Source organism: Heterodontus francisci, chromosome 1 (assembly GCF_036365525.1).
Source record: "Heterodontus francisci isolate sHetFra1 chromosome 1, sHetFra1.hap1, whole genome shotgun sequence".
Classification (NCBI taxonomy): Eukaryota; Metazoa; Chordata; class Chondrichthyes; order Heterodontiformes; family Heterodontidae; genus Heterodontus; species Heterodontus francisci.
This window is the reverse complement of record NC_090371.1, coordinates 150,584,577-150,606,706: the sequence shown is the minus strand read 5'-3', so window position 1 is coordinate 150,606,706 and position 22,130 is coordinate 150,584,577. Positions and strand designations below refer to the sequence as shown.

The window sequence follows — 22,130 nt, the reverse complement described above, 5'->3', positions numbered from 1 at the left end:
TGATTTTTGGTTTTAAACCTACGAGAAAGCCTGCCGCTGTCTGTTTAATTGACAAATAAAACACCAAGGGGTTAAACCCTAATAACAAAACACTTGCTGCCGTCAGGTGGGAGCCACTCAAATCTCACCACGTGGCCATGACACTGTACTATCAAAAATAATTCAAAAGCACCACACATATAATTTTGATGGTTAGCCCTTTAAACAGTGCTGATGGTGGTAGTGGGGTCGTGGCTAAGTGCTTTTTCAGCTGGGAGTGATTATAAGAGGACATCAACTGGACCTGTGTGGTCCAAAATGGCAGATCCTGCGCCCAATGAGCATTAGAGGTTGTTTGAAGTCACAATCCATCCACTTTTCGTGCTTCTGGCACATTCATGGTACACCTGCACTGCTGTCCTGTCAGTTCGGACATGCCGTGTGGGCCTGCTGGAATTGGCCAGAAGCATTGTGGATGACTTTTTTTCAGTTCGCGGCTTCCGTAGAGCTGGCACAAGTGGTGCTATAGAGCCCAATTTTGCGGCCTTAATCTTTTAAATGATTCTGCGCAAGTCAACACAAATCTGCAGTCTCTTATTGATTTATGTTTGGTCTCCAAACCTATAAACTAGGCCACTTACTCAGATCCCTTCTAATATGCTATTACAAAGCAGTTTGGCCAAACCTTGAAGGAGGGCTTCAAGGCCAATGAATGATGAGTGGCTGGGGTACCTAAGAGGAGGCATATCTTAAAAATGGGATGAGGAATACATTTTCTAAGAGTATAATCGTGTAGCTAAATGGCAAACTGTCCAATCAGGGGAAAGGAAGTCGAGATTTGCGATTTAAATGTAGAGGGTTGGTCTGCTTCTAAAATGAGATACACAGGTGAAAATGCCTTTCGAGCTGTTGTTTCTTGAGTTCTGTTACTGCCCCCCGCCCCACCCACCCCTTGAATTTTAATCCTTTTAGCTCCTGAAAACAAAGACTCTTGCTGGAGTATAGTCCCACAAGTGACAACGACCCATCAGAATGAGCAGTCTTCATGTCTGAGGATGGACATTGATGGGTAGAATTTCAGCAGGGTTTCCCTTTTGTCCTGCTGTAACTTTCACAGATGACTGGGAGAAACCTCATTGACACCACATAAATGGCCGAGCGCGTCTACCCTGAGGCACAGTGTGGCTTTCGTGCAGAGAGATCGACCATTGACATGCTGTTCTCCCTTCGTCAGATACAGGAGAAATGCCGTGAACAACAGATGCCCCTCTACATTGCTTTCATTGATCTCACCAAAGCCTTTGACCTCGTCAGCAGACGTGGTCTGTTCAGACTACTAGAAAAGATCGGATGTCCACCAAAGCTACTAAGTATCATCACCTCATTCCATGACAATATGAAAGGCACAATTCAACATGGTGGCTCCTCATCAGAGCCCTTTCCTATCCTGAGTGGTGTGAAACAGGGCTGTGTTCTCGCACCCACACTTTTTGGGATTTTCTTCTCCCTGCTGCTTTCACATGCGTTCAAATCCTCTGAAGAAGGAATTTTCCTCCACACAAGATCAGGGGGCAGGTTGTTCAACCTTGCCCGTCTAAGAGCGAAGTCCAAAGTACGGAAAGTCCTCATCAGAGAACTCCTCTTTGCTGACGATGCTGCTTTAACATCTCACACTGAAGAGTGCCTGCAGAGTCTCATCGACAGGTTTGCGGCTGCCTGCAATGAATTTGGCCTAACCATCAGCCTCAAGAAAACGAACATCATGGGGCAGGACGTCAGAAATGCTCCATCCATCAATATCGGCGACCACGCTCTGGAAGTGGTTCAAGAGTTCACCTACCTAGGCTCAACTATCACCAGTAACCTGTCTCTAGATGCAGAAATCAACAAGCGCATGGGTAAGGCTTCCACTGCTATGTCCAGACTGACCAAGAGAGTGTGGGAAAATGGCGCACTGACACGGAACACAAAAGTCCGAGTGTATCAGGCCTGTGTCCTCAGTACCTTGCTCTACGGCAGCGAGGCCTGGACAACGTATGCCAGCCAAGAGCGACGTCCCAATTCATTCCATCTTCGCTGCCTTCGGAGAATACTTGGCATCAGGTGGCAGGACTATATCTCCAACACAGAAGTCCTTGAAGCGGCCAACACTCCCAGCTTATACACACTACTGAGTCAGCGGCGCTTGAGATGGCTTGGCCATGTGAGCCGCATGGAAGATGGCAGGATCCCCAAAGACACATTGTACAGCGAGCTCGCCACTGGTATCAGACCCACCGGCCGTCCATGTCTCCGCTATAAAGACGTCTGCAAACGCGACATGAAATCGTGTGACATTGATCACAAGTCGTGGGAGTCAGTTGCCAGCATTCGCCAGAGCTGGCGGGCAGCCATAAAGACAGGGCTAAATTGTGGCGAGTCGAAGAGACTTAGTAGTTGGCAGGAAAAAAGACAGAGGCGCAAGGGGAGAGCCAACTGTGCAACAGCCCCGACAAACAAATTTCTCTGCAGCACCTGTGGAAGAGCCTGTCACTCCAGAATTGGCCTTTATAGCCACTCCAGGCGCTGCTTCACAAACCACTGACCACCTCCAGGCGCGTATCCATTGTCTCTCGAGATAAGGAGGCCCAAAAGAACTTTCACAGATGACTGGGAGAAACCTCATTGACACCACATAAATGGTCATTCACACCATTGCGCTGGGGTTGCCATCGATCCTTCAAAGTTTCAGGAAGAACTGCCAAAATTCCAGTTGTGAGCTACAGGTTCTTCAACATGGAGAGAGCATCACAGTCACATTGTCGTCACCCAGCATCCACATATGCACGCGCTGCAGCAATCTGAATAGCAAACAGAAACATGAACCCTGGCTGATTTATTTTTCCTAGCTGTTCAAAATGACAGGCTGATCAGCCTGTGTAAAGAGAATTGGATAGGTTAATGTTTCGGAATCCAGACCCAGAATCATAGAGAGATACAAGCACTGAAACAGGCCCTTTGGTCCACCGAGTGACCAACAACCACCCATTTATATTAATCCTACGATAACCCATATTCCCTACCACATCCCCACAATTCTCCTACCACCTTCCTACACTAGGGGCAATTTTCAATGGCCAATTTACCTATCAACCTGCAAGTCTTTGGCTGTGGGAGGAAACCAGAGCACCCGGCAGAAACCCACACGGTCACAGGGAGAACTTACAAACTCTGCATAGGCAGTACCCAGAACTGAACCTGGGTCGCTGGAGCTGTGAGGCTGCAGTGCTAACCACTGCACCACTCAAAAACTTTCTGCTCTGCTGCTGAATAGTACTCTGGATGGTACCTCTTCCCATTAGGTCATTATGGAAACCTCCCTGGAGAAAGAAAGGTTGGAGAAAATATCAGTGTAAAAGTCTTTGGTTAGGGGTGTAAATCCTCAGTACAGTTCAGTCCCTTGTGTGGTGGAAAATGAACATTGCAATATTTAATTGCTGGATAGACCACTGACAACCTTTGTGAGCTTTGTCAGTTAATATTGGTCAGGTATTCAATCATAGGGCATTGCGGTTGACTCCAATATTGTCTTCACCCAACAACCACACATACATCTGTACATCAGGATAGTGATCAGAACAAGGAGCCCCAGATGATCCTTGCCCTCCAACTAGGGACACTGAGGCCATTAGAAGTGCCCTGCAATCGCTGTGACTGAAATTAGCCAATTCAGCATGGGCAGGAAATAATCTGAATGTCAAACCTTGGACCTTCCTGGTCTACGTGGCTTGCAAACAAAATTGCTGAATCATTGGGGAGCTTTGTTGTAACATTCGTCAGGTGTTAGGTGAATATTCAGATACATTTTTTCTATCCTGAAATGTTGGCCTGAACTCATGAGATTAAAAAATAAGGGACAGATAGAATTAAAACTGCAACCCCTGAATTCTGGTTTCACTCTGACGTTAGTACAGCTCCTCTTATATGACCACCTGAATTCAATGTTTCATCCATTTTTTTTTGCAGACTTCGGATATCCTTTAAATGGATGGTACGGGCATTCTCAGGATACCTAGCAACCGATCAACTCTTGTTTCTCTGGGATAGGATTCTGGGATACAACTCACTGGAGATTCTTGCTGGTATGAGTACAAAGAACCTGACATTCTTTGCATTGCTTTTATAATTCTATACCCAGAGCTCCTGCAAAAGACACCTTCGGTATGTTGTAGTTCTGGCTGATTGTCACTAGAGGGAGCTGCAATCTTTAGATGGCTCACTGAGTGCCACTGGTAGGAGCAACTAGTTTCTACATGAACAACTAAATTGCTGAAAGGCCTGAATGTTTAGAAAAATGATCATAATTGGCCTACTATGTCCCCCAATTAATTTTCCAGTCCAACACCGTACTTTTCCTTGGTTGGTTTGTTAAACATTTCTTTTATTTCTTCCCCTTCAAATTGGCAAATTCATTCATTTGAGGTGAGGTAGCCAGTGCAGTCATCAGCATGCACCCAAGCCCAGCTCAGACCTCGGTTGCACTATTGAGGCGAACTGCTGGAGTCTGCCATGCCTCCACAGGCAGCTTGACCACTTTAAATAGATGAACATATGGATGTTAACCTCACCATCAGCGGCCCTAAAGCAAGTCCCAGGAAGGGGGTAGCGATCAAGATACTGTTGAGTCAGGGGAGCACTCTTCCTGACACCTGCTCTGCTCATTGCACTCCACAATTTCTACATGAGGGCAATTTTGACATTTTACAAAACCAAATACCTTGCTGATATGATGATGGCCAAGGCAATGAAACTTTTCATGTTGATAATTTCAATGAAAAAAAAATCAGTGGGAGTATGAAGTGTGAAATCCCTTTTAGTACATGTGCCAATTTTACTCCTCAGGAATACAAATCTACATCAGAAATTAGTTGAGCAGCTCTGAACCATTGCTACTCTGCTGACTCAACTTTTTGATCGACATGCATATGTGAAAATAGCTTTGATGTTTATTTATGGCTGTGCTATTGGTTACGTTCAGGGACAACAAAATACACCAGTCAGTAAGCTACCCAGGTACTTGCTGGCTTAGACATTTTTAGGTACTGCCCTGGAGAAATGTTAACTCTGTTTAATGCAGTTTGTTTTATTTCAGTGCTGGCAGCTGCTGTATTTGCTTTCAGAGCAGAAAACCTAATGGAGGCAACATCACTTGCTACAGCTGAAGTAAGGAGTTCTAACTTTATTTTGGAATGGGGGGCACTATACCTTCTTGTGGGGGGAACAGCTGTTGCTTTCCTAGCATTGATATCCAATCTCAATCATGTAGTTGTGAGGATATGCTAATTGGCGGCTAGGGGCACAAAATCCAGATCCGTAGTACCCATTTCTTGGGCATTATGAGTGCCTTCGAGGTCCAAAATGGTGTCCCGGGTGCGCGGCACACTTCTGGTACAAGTTGCACCAGAGGCCATATTGGCGAGGGTGTTAGTGTGCGCATATTGATCATCCAGCGAAGTATGCAGACTAAGCAGATCATGACGTTAATCAGCTTGCAACTGATTTGACATGAGCACTACCATTTTGGAGCTCAACGCTTCAGCTAATGCTGTTTCATAATTATGCACAGCGGAATGTGCATTCAGCAGGATGAAGGATCCCCCAACAGCGCTATATAAAGGGATTGTCAAATACTTTCACGTTAGTTGCTGATTGATTTCTTCTTGCTGTTGTTACGATTGTGCTTTTAAGAGTTCTTTATAGTCACTCAAGTCTACAGGGAATGGTGTGGTAGGTACTTTTTCTTTTATTCATTCATGGGATGTGGGCATTGCTGACTAGGCCAGCATTTATTGCCCATCCCTAATTACCCTTGAGAAGGTGGTGGTGAACTGCCTTCTTAAACCGCTGCAGTCCATGTGAAGTAGGTACACCCACAGTGCTGTTAGGAAGGGAGTTCCAGGATTTTGACCCGTCAGGATGGTGTGTGACTTGGAGGGGAAGTTGCAGGTGCATTTGCTGCCCTTGTCCTTCTGGTTGGTAGAGGTCGTGGGTTTGGAAGGTGTCTGTGGTGCTGTCTAAGGAGCCTTGGTGCGTTGCTGCAATGCATCTGGTAGATGGTACACACTGCTGCCACTGTGCGTCAGTGGTGGAGGGAGTGAATGTTTGTGGATGGGGTGCCAATCAAGTGAGCTGTTTTGTCCTGGATGGTGTCGAGCTTCTTGAGTGTTGTTGGAGCTGCACCCATCCTGGCAAGTGGAGAGTATTCCATCACACTCCTGACTTGTGCCTTGCAGATGGTGGACAGGCTTTCGGGAGTCAGGAGGTGAGTTATTCGCCACAGGATTCCTAGCCTCTGACCTGCTCTTGTAGCCACAGTATTTATATGGCTATTCAGTTCAGTTTCTGGTCAATGGTAACCCCTATTGTGTTGATAGTGGGGGATTCAGTGATTGTAATGTCTGTGGTGCTGTCTAAGGAGCCTTGGTGCGTTGCTGCAGTGATTAAATTTGGGAAGATGTGGTAAATCAAAGAGTAGAGACAAGGCAAGAGAGAAAGATATTAATATAGGAAATGATAAACAGACCGTGACAGGAAGGGACAGTGAGCACAAATCTAAGAGTAAATCAGCAGACAAGGCTAGAGGTTACAAAAATAATAAAAGGACAAAACTAAAGGCTCTGTATCCAAATACACATAGCTTTCAAAACAAAACAGATGAACTGATAGCACAAATAGAAATAAATAAGTACAATCTGATAGCCATTACAGAGACATGGCTATAGGATAACATAGATTGGGACCAGAATATTGAAGGCTGCATGACATTTGGGACAGGAAAAGGTGGAGGGGTGGCTCTGTTAATTAATGATGGTATTAGAGCAATAGAGAGGGATGACCTAAGTTAAGGAAACCAGGATGTAGAAGTGGTTTGGGTCAAGGTGAGAAATGATAAAGGCAAGAAGTCACTCGTGGGAGTGGTGTACAGGCCCTCTAACAGTTGCCATGCGGTAGGATGGGTATAAAGGAAGAAATAATGGTGCTTGTCAGAAAAGTACGGCAATAATCATGGGGGATTTTAATCTACATATAAACTGGAAAAATCAGATGGGCAAAGGTAGCCTAAATGAGGAGTTCATAGAATGTTTTCAGGATAGTTTCTTAGAACAGCACATTCTGGACCCAACCAGAGAACAGGCTATACTAGACCTGGTATTGTGCAATGAGATAGGATTAATTCATGATCTCATAGTGAAGGCACCCTCTAGGCAGCAGTGATCATGATATGGCTGAATTTTGCATTCAGATTGAGGGTGAGAAGAGTGGGTCTAAGACTAGTATTTTAAACTTAAATAAGGGCAATTATGAGGTCATGAAAGCAGAGCTAGCTAGAGTGAACTGACAAAGTAGGTTACGGGATTGGTCAATAGAGATGCAGTGGCAGACATTTAAGGGAATATTTCAGAATACAGAGAATAGATACATTCCAACGAGAAATAAAATTTTCAAGGAGGGGACCCACCATCCGTGGTTCACTAAAAAGGTTAAAGATAGTATCAAACTTAAAGAAAAATGCGCAATGATGGGTGGCACGTCAGAAGATTGGACAGAATATAAAAAAAGCAAAGAATGGCTAAAAGATTAATAAGGAGGGTAAAATTAGAGTATGAAAGAAAGCTAGCTAGAAATATAAAAACAGATAGTAAGAGTTTCTATAGATGTTTTAAAAAGGAAAGAGTTAACAAAGTGAACGTTGGTCCTATAGAAAGTGAGTCTGGGGAATTAATAATGGAAAATAAAGAGATGGTAGATGAATTGAACTGGTATTTTGCATAGAGGATACAAGTAACATCCCAGAAATAGCTGTAAATCAGGAAATAGAAGGGAGAGAGCAACTCAAGAAAATTACAATCACCAGGGATGTGGTACTGAGCAAATTATTGGAGCTGCGGGCTGACAAGTCCCCGGGTCCTGATGGACTTCATCCTAGGGTTTTAAAAGAAGTGGCTAGTGAGATAGTTGATGCATTGATTTTAATTTTCCAAAATTCCATAGATTCGGGGAAGGCTCCAGTAGTTTGGAAAATAGCCAATATAACTCCTTTATTCAAAAAGGGAGGGAGACAGAAAGCAGGAAACTACAGGCCAGTTAGCTTAACATCTGTCATAGGGAAATTGTTAGAAGCTATTATTAAAGACGTTCTAGCAGGGCACTTAGAAAAATTCAAGGTAATCAGGCAGAGTCAACATGGTTTTGTGAAAGGAAGATCATGTTTAACCAATTTATTGGAGTTCTTTGAAGAAGTAACATGTGCTGTGGCTAAAGTGGAACTGGTGAATGTACTGTACTTAGATTTCCAGAAGGCATTTGATAAGGTGCCACATCAAAAGTCATTGCGGAAAATAAAAGCTCATGGTGTAGGCGATAACATTGGCATGGACAGAAGATTGGCTAGCTAACAGGAAACAGAGAGTAGGCATAAATGGGTTTTTATCTGGTTGGCAAGAGGTAACGAATAGTGTGCAGCAGAGATCTGTGTTGGGGCCTCAACTCCTTACAATTTATTTAAATGACTTGGATGAAGGGACCAAAGATATGGTTGCTAAATTTGGTGATGACACAAATATAGGTAGGAAAGTAAGTTGTGACGAGGACATAAGGAAGCTGCAAAGGGATATAGGTAGGTTAAGTGAGTGGGCACAGATCTGGCAAATGGGGTATAATGTGGGAAAATGTGAAATTGTCCATTTTGGCAGGAAGAATATAAAAGAAGCATATTATCTAAATGGTGAGAGATTGCAGAGCTCTAAGATGCAGAGGGATCTGGGTGTCCTAGTGCACGAATCACAAAAGGTTAGTATGCAGGTACAGCAAGTAATTAGGAAAGCTAATAGAATGTTATCACTTATTGCGAGGGGAATTGAATACAAAAGTAGGGAGGTTATGCTTCAGTTATATAGGGCATTGGTGAGACCACATCTGGAGTACTGTGTCTAGTATTGGTCTCCTTATTTAAGGAAGGATGTAAATGCGTTGGAAGCAGTTCAGAGAAGATGGTCTAGACTATTAACTGGAATGAGCGGCTTGTCTTATGAGGAAAGATTGGACAGGCTATGCTTGTATCTGCTGGAGTTTAGAAGAGTAAGAGGCGACTTGATTGAAACATATAAGATTCTGAGGGGTCTTGACAGTTTGGATGTGGAAAGGATGTTTCCTCTGGTGGGAGAATCAAGAACTAGAGGTCATTGTTTAAAAATGAGGGATCGCCCATTTAAGACAGAGATGAAGAGAAATGTTTTCTCTCAAAGGGTCGTGAGTCTTTGGAACTCTTTTCCACAAAGGCAGTGGAAGCAGGGTCTTTGAATATTTTTAAGACAGAGGTAGATAGGTTCTTGATAAGCAAGGGGGTGAAAGGATATTGGGGGTAAGTGGGAATGTGGACTTGAGGTTACAATTAGATCAGTCATGATCTTGTTGAATAGCAGTGCAGGCTCAAGGGGCCGAGTGGCCTACTCGTGCTCCTAATTCGTATGTTCGTATATCCTCTAATGCACTGTGATCAACAACATTGTAAATGTGCCACTGCAATATAAAGAGTTGTAGAACCATAGAATTTTTTTCTCCTCTTGTTGACACTGGTGTACAATTGATGCTTTCCCAGTAAAAATAGTTCTCAAGAAAAAAACTTCTCAGAATTGGTAGATTACAGCTTTCTGTTATACCTGACTTAGCCAAAGAAGTGATAACAACCAGTTGCACAATTTGTTCATTTTATTACTTTTGCTGAAATTAATGGCAATGTAGTAAATGCCTGTAGTGAATTTCTAAAGTTTCGAAATCCTCAAAGTCAGGATAACTGCTTAAAATGCCAGTGGGTTTTAGAGTTGAATGTTAGATTAACTGCTTATAATTTCTTTAAGCTGCAGCGTTGGCCCAGATTTTGCGGGGTTATAATAGTGGTGAAACTGTCGGTGTTTGCCATCTTTTCAACTACAAAACTGACAGCAACCTCTGGCGTCCACACATGTAAAGCTAAATGTGGAAATCTAGAAATTTCTGTCAGGAATTCCCTGCTCTTCCACAAGTTGCTCTGTTAAAGTCACCACAGATGACAACCTTTAGAAATCACTGAAGTGACGAGAACTTGCCCTTTACTGCTGCAATATTGCTGTTTAAAAAAAGCTTAAGAAAGTCACGCCTTGTTAATGAGGTGTAACTGGGCCTTTAACGCTGTACTAAGTCACACCTGCTGCTGAACAACCTCTCTGGACTGGAAAACTAATTTTATGTTTGTGTAATGTCAGATATTTCCATTATGATTAAAGATTCCATAATTTGTTAATAGAAAAAATATACTTTTTTAAGATTTGATTTTGATATGTCAGCTTTTAATGTCTATGTCACAATCTTTAGTTTGGGCTGTGAAAACTTATCAACCGTGAAGAATATTCAGTGCAGTTTACTTCCTGGTTTGTTGCCTGTGAGAATTCTTCATTATGATTGGCTGCTTACCGTGCCTGATGAGCTCACTGTTGCTGGATGTGTGGTGATCCCCTTGACTTGGTACCAGATTCAAATTAACTTTGGGAAAAGCGATATCCAGATGACAGAGATTACTATATTTTTGTTGGCAGCTTTCTTGGAGGTTAGCAGCGAGCGCCATCGCTTTGCTGCTGACTACAAAATCTGGCCATTATCTTTTCTTGTTTTTTTCCATTTGTTTGGTAGCTTTCACTATTGAACTCTACTTCCGTAGTAGGAAAGAGATGAGGAAGAGGAATTGGGCAAGACATTATATAGGGCATAAGTTGGGCATAGAATTAGGTAATAAATCATTAGGCTATAATTCAACAAAGCAACACTCTTCCTCTGACATCATGTTGGACAGTGGAGCTAATTTTTCAGCTTGTGGGGAAAAAATAATTTCAAGATTGACTATGACATTAACAAAGTAAAAGCCCTGAAGCTGAACTGTCCTGGGCCTGTGAATGGAGCATTTTCCTGATAGATGGGGGCAGTTTTTTTTCACCTGTCAGAAATCCATTCCATTTGAGGAGTACTATGCATTGTAAATGGTCATACAAGGTACTGCAGTGCATTTCCTTCCCCACTGAGGCATGTGCCCATTTGTGGTCTAAATGCCTACTAACAGCATTTAACTGTCCCTGACCTGGATTTGGGTTAGTTTAGGAATGCATCCACGGGGCATAGAAACATAGAAATTTTACGGCAGAGAAGGAGACTATTTGGCCCATTGTGTCTGTGCCAGCCAAAGAAGAGCTAGCCAACCTAAACCCACTTAACGGCTCTTGGTCCGTAGCCCAGTCTGTCAGAGCACTTCAAGCGCATATCAAAGTATTTTTTTTTAATGGAATAAGGGTTTCTGCCTCTACCACCCTTTCAGGCCACTAACCTGCATGAAAAAAAATCTCCCCAACCCCCCACTAATCCTTCTGCCAATTGCTTTAAATCTATGCTGCCTGGTTATTGACCTCTCTGCTAAGGGAAATAGGTCCTTCCTATCCACTCTATCAAGGCTCCTCATAATTATGTGCACCTCAATTAAATCTCTGAACCTCCTCTGTCCTAAAGAAAACAACTCAGTAAAGCAACACAGTACTCTAGCAGTGGCCTAACTAGTGTTTTATACAGTTCTAGCATAACTTCCCAGCTCTTACATTCTATGCTATGGTTAATAAGGTATGCTCATCTCTGTCTTAAATGGGTGAGCTTTTACTTTTAATCAGTGACCTCTAGTTCTAGATTCTCCCACCAGAGGAAACATCCTTTCCACATCCACCCTGTCAAGGCCCCTCAGAATCATCCTCTTCTAAACTCCAGCAGATACAAGCATAGCCTGTCCAACCTTTCCTCATAGGACAACCCGCCAATTCCAGGTATTAATCTACTAAACCTTCTCTGAACTGCTTCCAATGCATTTACATTCTTAAATAACGAGACCAATACTGTATACAGTACTCCAGATGTGGTCTCACCAATGCCCTATATAACTGAAGCAAAACCTCCCTACTTTTGTATTCAATTCCCCTCACAATAAATGATAACATTCTATTAGCTTTCCCAATTACTTGCTGTACCTGCATACTAACCTTTTGTGATTCATGCATAGGATACCCAGATATCTCTGCATCTCAGAGCTCTGCAATCTCTCCCCATTTAGATAATGTGCTTATTTTTTATTCTTCCTGCCAACGTAGACAATTTCCCACTTTCCCACATTATACTCCATTTGCCAGATCCTTGCACACTTGCTTAACCTACTCATATCCGTTTCTAGCTTCCTTATATCCTCTTCACAAGTTACTTTCCTACCCAATGAGCCTGTGCTTGCAAAACCACGATTGGACAACATTTGCTAAATAATCCACAGTGTGCTAAGAATTACAATTTAAGATTGTCAGTAGGGCTCGCAGTATGGCGCATTTGCGCGTACTGGAAGCTACATATATTAATACACAGAGCCATGTTCTTTGCAGACAGAAAGAATATGGACAAACATTACGCCTGTTTCAGCTGAACAAAATCAGGACAGCCATTTGCTGGTTCTTCCTCAGGGCAATGCCTTGACCAATCAGAGTCAAACTACCTGGTTTAAAATTTTAAACAAAGCTTGGCAATTAATTGTCAGTCACCGTAAACTGGTGCATTCACCATAGCAACGCCTCTACCAATCAGAGTTCACTTGCCAACCGATCAGCGCTCTCTTCTCATGCAGTATAAGTTGTTGTTTTCTCTTACATTGGTTATTCCTGCGATTGTCCTGATGAGTGCAAGATGAAAAGCTTCAACAACATGTCTCTATTTTCAGTAATACTCAAGTTCTGTACTACTAAATGACTATTAAAATGTTACTTCTTCAAAGAACTTCAGTAATTTGTTTAAACATGATTTTCCTTTCACAAAACCATGTTAACTCTGCCTGATTACCTTGAATTTTTTGAAGTGCCCTTGTTACGACCATGTGAGAAAGTTGTCTAGGGGTCTTTCTCAGCATTCACCTGGTCTTATTGTAACAGGGTTTAATTTTAAACACACCGTGTTTTGAGCTCCCCCTTGGTGAATCCTTGTTCACCGCTTTCCAATTATAAGGCAAAGAAATGAACACAAACAGGCTTTCTTAGGTTTAAAGAAGAAAAGTGAAATTTATTAAAACTTAAACTCTAATTCGGTTAACGCCTATGGGATACACGCCATGCCCCATGCTAACATGCATAAGCGATACGCACATGCAAATAGAGACAGATAAGAGCAGAAGAAAAATAAAGTAGAGAGGTTTGTGGCAATTTCTGAAGAGGGGTTTTTGTTACTATGCTTCGAGCTCACTGTAGTCCTTGCTTGTAGTTAGATCATGCTTTTCGTTGGGGCCCAGTATTCTTCTTAAACCTTGTTCACTGTAGGAGACTTTTCTCTCTCGGGGTTCGTATGTCTTCAATGGATTCCGAAGCTGGTGAGAGCGAGATGAGAGCAGACTGGAGAGAGATGTTCTCAGTCCAGGAGCAAAGAGCTTTCTCAGTTCCAAAACTGTTTCTCCAATTTTAAACTCCCCTGGTTGGTCAGCAGGTAGTCACATGACCGACTGGTTTGACCAGGTCTCTTTTGTGCACTGGGGAGCAGGGACTGGTTCCTTTGTTCCAACACTGTCTGCTGGTATGCAAAAAATGTCTTTACAGTCAGGGGCTTAGCAACCCCTTGTAATAGGCCTTCTTTTCTTCCCAGCAACAATTTTAAAATTTAATGTCCAGGTGGCGAAATCTATGTGCCTCATTCTTGGCAGGTGGGGGCCTGCATGACACCTGCTATAACATCTTTAATAATAGCTTCTAACATTTTCCTTATGACAGATTGTAAGCTAACTGGCCTGTAATTTCCTGATTTCTGTCTCCTTTTTTGAATGAAGGAGTTACATTGGCTATTTTCCAATCTAATGTAACCTTCCCCAAATCTAGGGGATTTTGGAAAATTAATACCAACACATCAACTATCTCACTAGCCATTTCTTTTAAGACCCTAGCATGAAGTCCATCAAGACCAGAGGACTTGTCAGCCCGCAGCTCCAACAATTTGCTCAGTAGCACTTCCCTGGTGATTATACTTTTCTTGAGTTCCTCCCTCCCTTCCATTTCCTGATTTACAGCTGTTTCTGGGATGTTACTTTTATCCTCTATGATGAAGACCGATGCAAAATACATGTTCAATTCATCTGCCATGTCCTTATTTACCATTATTAATTCCCCAGACTAACTTTTTATAGGACCAATGCTCACTTTGTTAACTTCATATCATCTGCAAAATTCTTAATCATGCCCCTTACATTTAATTCTAAACCTTTAATATATACAGCAAAAAGCAAGGGACCTAGTATTGAGCCCTGTGGAACCCCACTGGAAACAGCCTTCCTGTCACACAAACACCCGTCAACCTTTACTCTTTGCTTCCTGCCACTGAGCCAATTTTAGATCCAACTTGCCACTTTCCCTTGGATCCCATGAGCTTTTACTTTTCTGACCAGTCTGCCAAGTGGGACCTTGTCAAAAGCCATGCTAAAATCCATGTAGAGTACATCAAATGTACTACCCTCATTGACCCTCCTTGTTTCCTGCTCAAAAAATTCAGTCAAGTTCGTCAGACATGACCTTTCTTTAACAAATCCATGCTGGCTGTCCTTAATTAATCTGTGCCTTTCTAAATGACGATTTTTACTGTCTTTCAAAGTTTGTTCCAATAATTTGCCGCCGAGATTAGGCAGACTGACCTGTAATTACTCAGTCTAACACTTCCTTTTTAAACAACAGTACAATGTTAGCCTAGGTAGATGATGTCTCCGCTTTAAAGACGTCTGCAAACGCGACATGAAGTCCTGTGACATTGATCACAAGTCGTGGGAGTCAGTTGCCAGTGATTGCCAGAGCTGGCGGGCAGCCATAAAGGCGGGGCTAAAGTGTGTCAAGTCGAAGAGACTTAGCAGTTGGCAGGAAAAAAGACAGAAGCGCAAGGGGAGAGGCAACTGTCTAACAACCCCGACAACCAATTTTATCTGCAGCACCTGTGGAAGAGTCTGTTAGAATTGGCCTTTATAGCCACTCCAGGCGCTGCGTCACAAACCACTGACCACCTCCAGGCGCTTACCCAGTGTCTCCCGAGACAAGGAGGCCAAAGAGGACAATGTGAGCAGTCTTCCAGATCCATACCTGTAGCCAGAGAGGATTGGAAACTGATGGTAAGAACCTCTATTGTTTCTTCCCTTCCTCTCTTAGCAGCCTGCGATACATTTCGTGCAGGCCTTGTGAGTTATTCACTTTCAGGGATGCTAAACTTCTGAATATTTCCTCTCTCACTACGTTTATCCCATTCACTGAGGCGAATTTTACAGACCCCCCCAACGTCAGGGGTCGTGGCGGTGGGGAGACTGGAAAATGCCTTTGGAAGAGGCCCGCCATGGACCTCAACACCAGGAAGGCCCGGCCCCATATTTCTGGCGGCGGCCAGGCCTTGTGACAGCCTCCACCCTCCCCCGCGCCCCCCCCCCCCCCACCCCCACTCCCGCCGCTCAGCAGCTGCATCAAAATTTAAATATTTAAATTTATTAAAAGTAATGATTTAAATACTTACCCTCTCCTGCTGTCGGTCCTCATGCGATATTCGCGCCGGTGGCTGGCACTCCCGCACCTTCGGGCTCCATCGCAGATGTGGGACACTGGTGGGGAGGGGAGAGCAGGTAAGTATTTCAGTGCGGGAGTGGGGGAGCGGGGTCAAACTTAAATGATTGGTGTCGGGGATGGTGGGAGGGGTTAAAGATGAAAGTTTGTGAGTTTTGTGAGGGGGGAAGGTCAGGTGCACATGGTAAGTATTTGTGGGGGGAGAGGGCAAGGAATTAAGTGTTTGATTATTGGGCGGGGTGGGGGAGGGGCTAGGAAAATTTATTTAATTGTTTTTAATAAAATCATGCTCACTATTTCTTTAAAAATGCAAATGAAATGTAAGGGCTGAAAGCCCTTTAAAAATGGCATTGTACCTGCACAGTGGCATCTCGCATTGTTGCCGGGGCTGGACCACCCACCCCCTCCATGTCATCTGGGGTGGGGGGGGCGGGGTGCAGTCCTCCCCGGAGATGTAAATGAGCCGCCATGTTTAATATCACGGCGGCTCTGCGGAGTAAAGCCCATGCGTGCGGGCCGCCATTGACAGCGAGCTTGTAAAATGCAGCCCACTGTTTCATTCTTCTCCTACTTAACTACAGTATCTGCATTGGCCCCCTCTTCTGAAGACAAATGCAAAGTATTCATTCAGTACCATGGCCACGTCTTCCACCTCCACACACAAGTTATCTTTTGGTCTCTATTCAGCCCTACTCTTTCCTTAATTATCCTCTTGCTCTTTATGGCTTTTATAAAACATCTTTGCGTTTTCCTCGATTGTATTTGCCAATGTTTTTTCATGCCCTCTCTTAGCTTTCCTAATTTCATTATTAATTTCACCCCTGCACTTTCTATACTCCTCTAGGCTTTCTGCAGTATTATGCTCTCAGTATCTGACATAAGCTTGCCTTTTCTGCCTTACTCTAAACTTTATGCTGTTTGACATCCAGTGCAGAACGTCTAGATTTCAGATATCAACCCTTTTCCTTTCTGGGGACATTTTGTTCTGAACCCTCTCAATTCCTTCCTTGAATACCTCCCACTGCCCTGGCATTGATTTACCTTCAAGGAGCTGTTTCCTGTTCGCTTCTTCCAAATCACATCACAGTATAGTAAAATTGGCCTTTTCCTAATTTAAAACTTTTACTCCTGATCTTTGTCCTTTCCCATAACTGCATTAACTCTAACTGAATTATGATACCTGCCACAAACATGCTCACCCACTGAAACCGCTCTCACCTGCCCAAATTCATTCCCTAAAGCTAAGTCCAGAACTGCCCCTTCTCTGGTTGGGCTTGTACTTACTGGCAAAAAACTTCTCCTGAATTCATTTTAAGAATTCTTCCCCTCTGTACTGTTACGACCAGGTGCAAAAGGTATCTACGGGTCTGTTACTATCTTTACCTGGTCTTATTGTAACAGGGTTTTATTTTAAACACACAGTGTTTTGTGCTGCCCCCTTTGTGAATCCTTGTTCACAACTTTCCAATTGTAAGGCAAAGAAATGAGCATAAACAGTCTTTCTGTGGTTTAAAGAAGAAAGATGAAATTTATTAAACCTTAAACTCTAATACAGTTAACGCCTACGGATATACGACGCGCCCATGCTAGCATGCACACACGATACACACATGCAAATAGGGACAGAAAAGAGCAGAAGAAAAGATAAGTAGAACAATTTGAGGCAATATCTTGTTACTGTTTCTCGAACTCGCTGCAGTCCTTGATTGAAGATATAGTCTTGCGTTTCATTAGGGCTTAGTATTCGTCTTAAACCTTGTTCACGTAGGAGACTGTTCTCTCTTTGGGTTTACGTGTCTTCACAAGATGCAGTTCCATGAGAAAGAGATAGAGGCAGGCCGAGAGGAGAGGAAATGTTCTCAGTCCATGAGCACACGCTGTTCTCTGTTCCAATTCCTTTGTTGGGAGTTCAAATTCTGTTTTTCCAGTTTAAAACTCCCCTAGTTGGCCAGCAGGTGGTCACCTGACTGACTGGTTTGACCAGGTCTCTTCTGTATGTTGTGGGGGAGTGATTCCCTTTGTTTCACCACTGTCTGGTACAATGCAAATGTCTTTCCAGTCAGGGGGCTAGCAATTTTTTAGTTTTAATGTTCATGTGGCGAAATAATGTGTGCCTTAGTCTTGGTAGGTGGGGGGTTTGCCTGACCGTACCTGTCACACTGATTTTATGCCAGTTAATATTAGGGTAGTTGACATCCCCTACTTTTACACCCTATTGTTTCTGCACTTCTCAGCAATTTGCCTACATGTTTGCTCTTCTGTCTCTCTCTGACTACTTGTGGGTCTGTGGTATACTCCCAGTTGTGTGTGCCCCTTTTATGTTCCTCAGTTCAACCCTTATGGCCCCATTTGATTATTCTTCTAGCACATCTCTCCTCCCCTCCTTTTTTATCTCCCTGTCTATCTCGTTTCAAAACCCTGTAATCAAAAATGTTGAGCTGTCTTCCTGCCCTTCTTTCAGCCATGTCTCAGTAATAGCTACAATATCATACTCCCACATGTCAATCTGTGCTCTCAGCTCATCTGTCTTATTCACTAGACTCGTTGCATAACAGTATATACCACTAATCACTGAACAACTCCTTTGTTGTCTAATCTAGCCCTTTTTTCTTGCCTTCCATACTTGCTTACTAATTTCCTGCTTTCTCTCCCTTCTGAATCTATGCACGGGTTCCCATCCCCCTGCCAAGCTAGTTTAAACCTTCCCCAACAGCACTAGCAAACCTCCAATGTATTGTTCCCAACCCGGTGAGGTTAGGACCTGTACAACTTGTCTGGGTTGTACTGGTTCCATCACCCCCAGAACTGGTCTCAATGATCCCGAAACCTAAAGCTGTCCCTCTTGCAGCATCTCTCCAGCCACACATCTGCACGATCCTCCTATTTCTGTACTCACTAGCACGTGGCACCAGGAGTAATGATCTTATTGCCATGATCTTATTGAATGGCAGAGCAGGCTCATGGGGGTTAAATGGCCTACTCCTGCTCCTATTTCTTATGATCCAGAGATTACTACCTTTAAGGTCCTGCTTTTAATTTCTTTCCTAGCTCCCTAAACTCTGCCTTCAGGACCTCATCCCTCTTTCTCCCTATCTCATTGCTCCTGATATGAACCGTGACCTGTGGCTGTTAACCCTCCCCACCCCCACCCCCACTCACCACCTCCTCCCCCTCAGAATGCTCTGCAGGGGCTCAGTGACATCCTTGACCCTGGCACCAGGGAGGCAACAAACCATCCTGGAGTCATGTCTGCAGCTGCAGAAACACCTGTCTGTTCCCCGAACTGTTGAATTCCCTATCACTGTTGCTTTTCTGACCTTTCTCCTCCTCCCTGCACAGTTGAGCCAGGGGCAGGTAGAGGTTATCTCCCACCTCCAGATCCGCCCTCAGAAACTTTCCAGAGGAATTTCAGGATTAAGGAATATAATTCGGGTAATGTATCTCAATTGATCATGGGTTCAAGCCTGCTAGCTATCCTTAACCTGTAAATGTCCTGTCTTTGCTGCTAAAGATGTTAATTTTCCTGTTCATACAATATCTTCTGCTGGAGGAGTCAGTGCCAATGCCAGTGTAGTTATGAGGAGAAAGTTGTTGAAAGCTCAAATGATGTGTTGCAGTGTTGCTGTACCCGTCAATAAGACATGCACCACTGACACTATCGCAATGAGAAGCTGAGGTGTCAATAGTTCATAAATTTACTGTAAGTTTTCTACCACTTGTTTTGAAAGTTAGACACAAGTTTAGATTTTCATACAGAAGCAAAATACCTTTATCTGATTAAAGCTTTTTGACCTGAAATTTTAACTGTTTCTCTTTCCACAGATGCTGCCAGACCTGCTGAGTATTTCCAGCATTTTCTGTTATTATTTTAGATTTTCATGTTTGGTCTAGGAATCTCAGTATTAATGACAGTTTTCTATCAAGCTTGTTTATCAGACCATGCAACCTACCTGAAAGAGCATCAATTTGGTTCTTATCTGATTTATAAAGATAATATTTGCAGCAGTGAGTTTATATATATATATATATATCTAATCAGCATTTTTTGTTGTTGCAGGCTGTGCTTGCGGATCTTTCCACACTGAAGGTCATGCCTCTTCTACAGCTTTTCCTGTTTGCTACTTCTAGTTGAACTATACATTGCCTGCAAAGATCAGAAGTCAATATATAATCATCTTGCCAATCCTTTACCATAGCATAACAGTATGATGATGAGCCATTTGATGCCTACATGAGGAAGTGAAAGAAAATGTATGCATGCGGATCATGGACTGCCTTCTATTTACATTGAAAAGTCAAAATTAATGATGATAAAAGTCATGTATGATGACCCTTGTAAAGCTTAACACAGAAACATACATACCCGGTGTATAATTGAGAATAACATATTTGCTTGTAAAAAGAAAATAAATTAATTAAATTAAAACTCATTTTCCATTTTTTTTAAATATAAAGATGAAATCATAGTTTGGAGCCAAATTTATTTTAGTGTTTATACTGGCGGTGTCCTGAATATTTGCTATGCTATTGTTATCTTACATTCTTGCTATTTCATAATGAGTTAGCTCCTTCTATAATTGATCATTCTACATTGCTGAACAAATAGTGTCATAAAAGGCAATTTTAAATTCATATTCATTCTTTTACATGAGTAAAACCCAACATGGAAATAAATTAATATTTTTAAAGAGTTAGGATGTGCTACAAATGCGGCATGACTAAAGCTATTTTAATTAAAAGATAATAGCTGCAATGTCCTTAAAATTGGATTCTACTATTGAAAAATGTTTAGTTTATAAATCATTTTGCATATGAACTTTTAAAAAATATTTTCACAGGAAAACCAAAATATAAACTTCACAACAAATGCCACAACACAAGCACACCTTTAGATACCAGGTTCAAAAAATTTTCATTATGTTTATATGTCACTTCATGAATTGATTTCTTGATCATATGCTTTTTCTTTCCTGAAAAGACTGTGGGCTGAATTTTATTATTCCGCCGTCGGGAGCGGCAGCAGGTGCAGAAAATGGCAGCGGTCCCACCCGCCTGTGACGTCAGCGGCCACGCCATGATTATGCAGTGGCGGCCATTTTGCATAAGGACGTCGGCCGACCCCTCCAATCGCATGGCGGGGCTACATTGGCAACGGCATTCATGGCGTCACCTGATGTTGGAGCAGGTGCTGGTACGCCTCAGCACAGCAAAGGGATCCTGGAAAACAGGATGAATCATACCCATTTCTATCCTCCTCGGACCTTCAGCTTCCATCAAAAAATAAAATTCACCTATCTGGGCAAAGAATTGTTTTAATTCTGGTACTGCAGGATGCCTGCATTAGCTGTATGGTATAGATTGATGTTGGTCTCACAACTTTTCAAAAGTGCAGGCCATCATGACCATACCAACACCATTTAAATGCCCTGTACTAGCCCCCCAACAAAAAATACCTATACACTTGTAAAGATTCCCATGCCCCCCCCCCCCTCTTCATACACAATCCACTTGCAGAGTTACCCCCACCCCCACACACAATCCACTTGCAGAGTTACCCCCACCCCCACACACAATCCACCTGCAGAGTTACCCCCACCCCCACACACAATCCACTTGCAGAGTTACACCCACCCCCACACACACAATACACTTGCAGATTGAGCTTAGTGGCAATGTCCACTGCAAAATCCACTTCCCCTAGATGACACCGGTAAAGTTAGATACCCTCTCGAGGCACTGAGCACCTTCACCTCGGTGGCAGCAGGTTTTCAAAGGCACAAAGCTGAAGGCACGTGAGTGCTGCATGTCAAGCTCAAAATTGTGAGCGTCTGGTATGATCGCGGAGAATTGCATTCAAATGTATACAAAACAGTATTGTTATGACCGAGGTGGGAGGAGTGCACTGTCTTTCTCTGATTCCACTTCTCCACGGGTCACAACATATATTTGAATGTTTACCCAGTTACCGATATGGCCAATTATACTCTCTTTATTTCAGAATAAAATACACCAACTGGATTTCTTTAATCAACAACAAAATCATTAATTTATTATAAAACAAGACTTAGTCAATAAAGATGCCAAGCTTTAACACAGTTTGAAATATGGCAGTAAATAAATATATATTCCCTTTGAAATACCCAACACACACCCATATACACACACACTGGTTAAAGAAAAATAAATACATTTTCTCCGCAGAGATTTTTTAACAAAAAAGACAAAAAAAAACTTTGGCCAAATACTTGCTACCTTGAAGGAAAAGGGGAAGATTTGGAATGATAGTAGTTGTCCCTTTATTCGGGCATCCCAAATATGCATAGACGGCTGTCACTGGGATCGTTCTGGAGCTGTTCTTTTCAGGTGGCATCGAGGGTTAATCTGGCAGGCTTTCCAAGAGAAATATGGCATCGGGGCTTTCAGTTCACACACTGGATTCACAGGGTTTCTCAGAGTGGTGGAAAAAAGATGAACTGACGTCTTCTCTCTTAACAGGCT

At 42.9% G+C, this 22,130-nt stretch overlaps 1 protein-coding gene across 3 annotated transcripts in view; it reads left to right on the top strand.

Annotated features, from left to right (window-relative positions):
• The window catches only part of tbc1d19 (TBC1 domain family, member 19), a 225,189-nt gene extending 205,131 nt beyond the window's left edge, over window positions 1–20,058 (top strand). For all 3 annotated transcript variants that reach the window (XM_068009631.1, XM_068009553.1, XM_068009711.1), the window contains 3 exons: window positions 3,985–4,100; window positions 5,111–5,181; window positions 19,690–20,058. In XM_068009631.1, coding sequence (XP_067865732.1) covers window positions 3,985–4,100; window positions 5,111–5,181; window positions 19,690–19,764 — 262 coding nt within the window. In that variant the 3' untranslated portion in view covers window positions 19,765–20,058. The remainder of the gene's footprint in view (window positions 1–3,984; window positions 4,101–5,110; window positions 5,182–19,689) is intronic.
• Window positions 20,059–22,130: the final 2,072 nt, after the last annotated feature.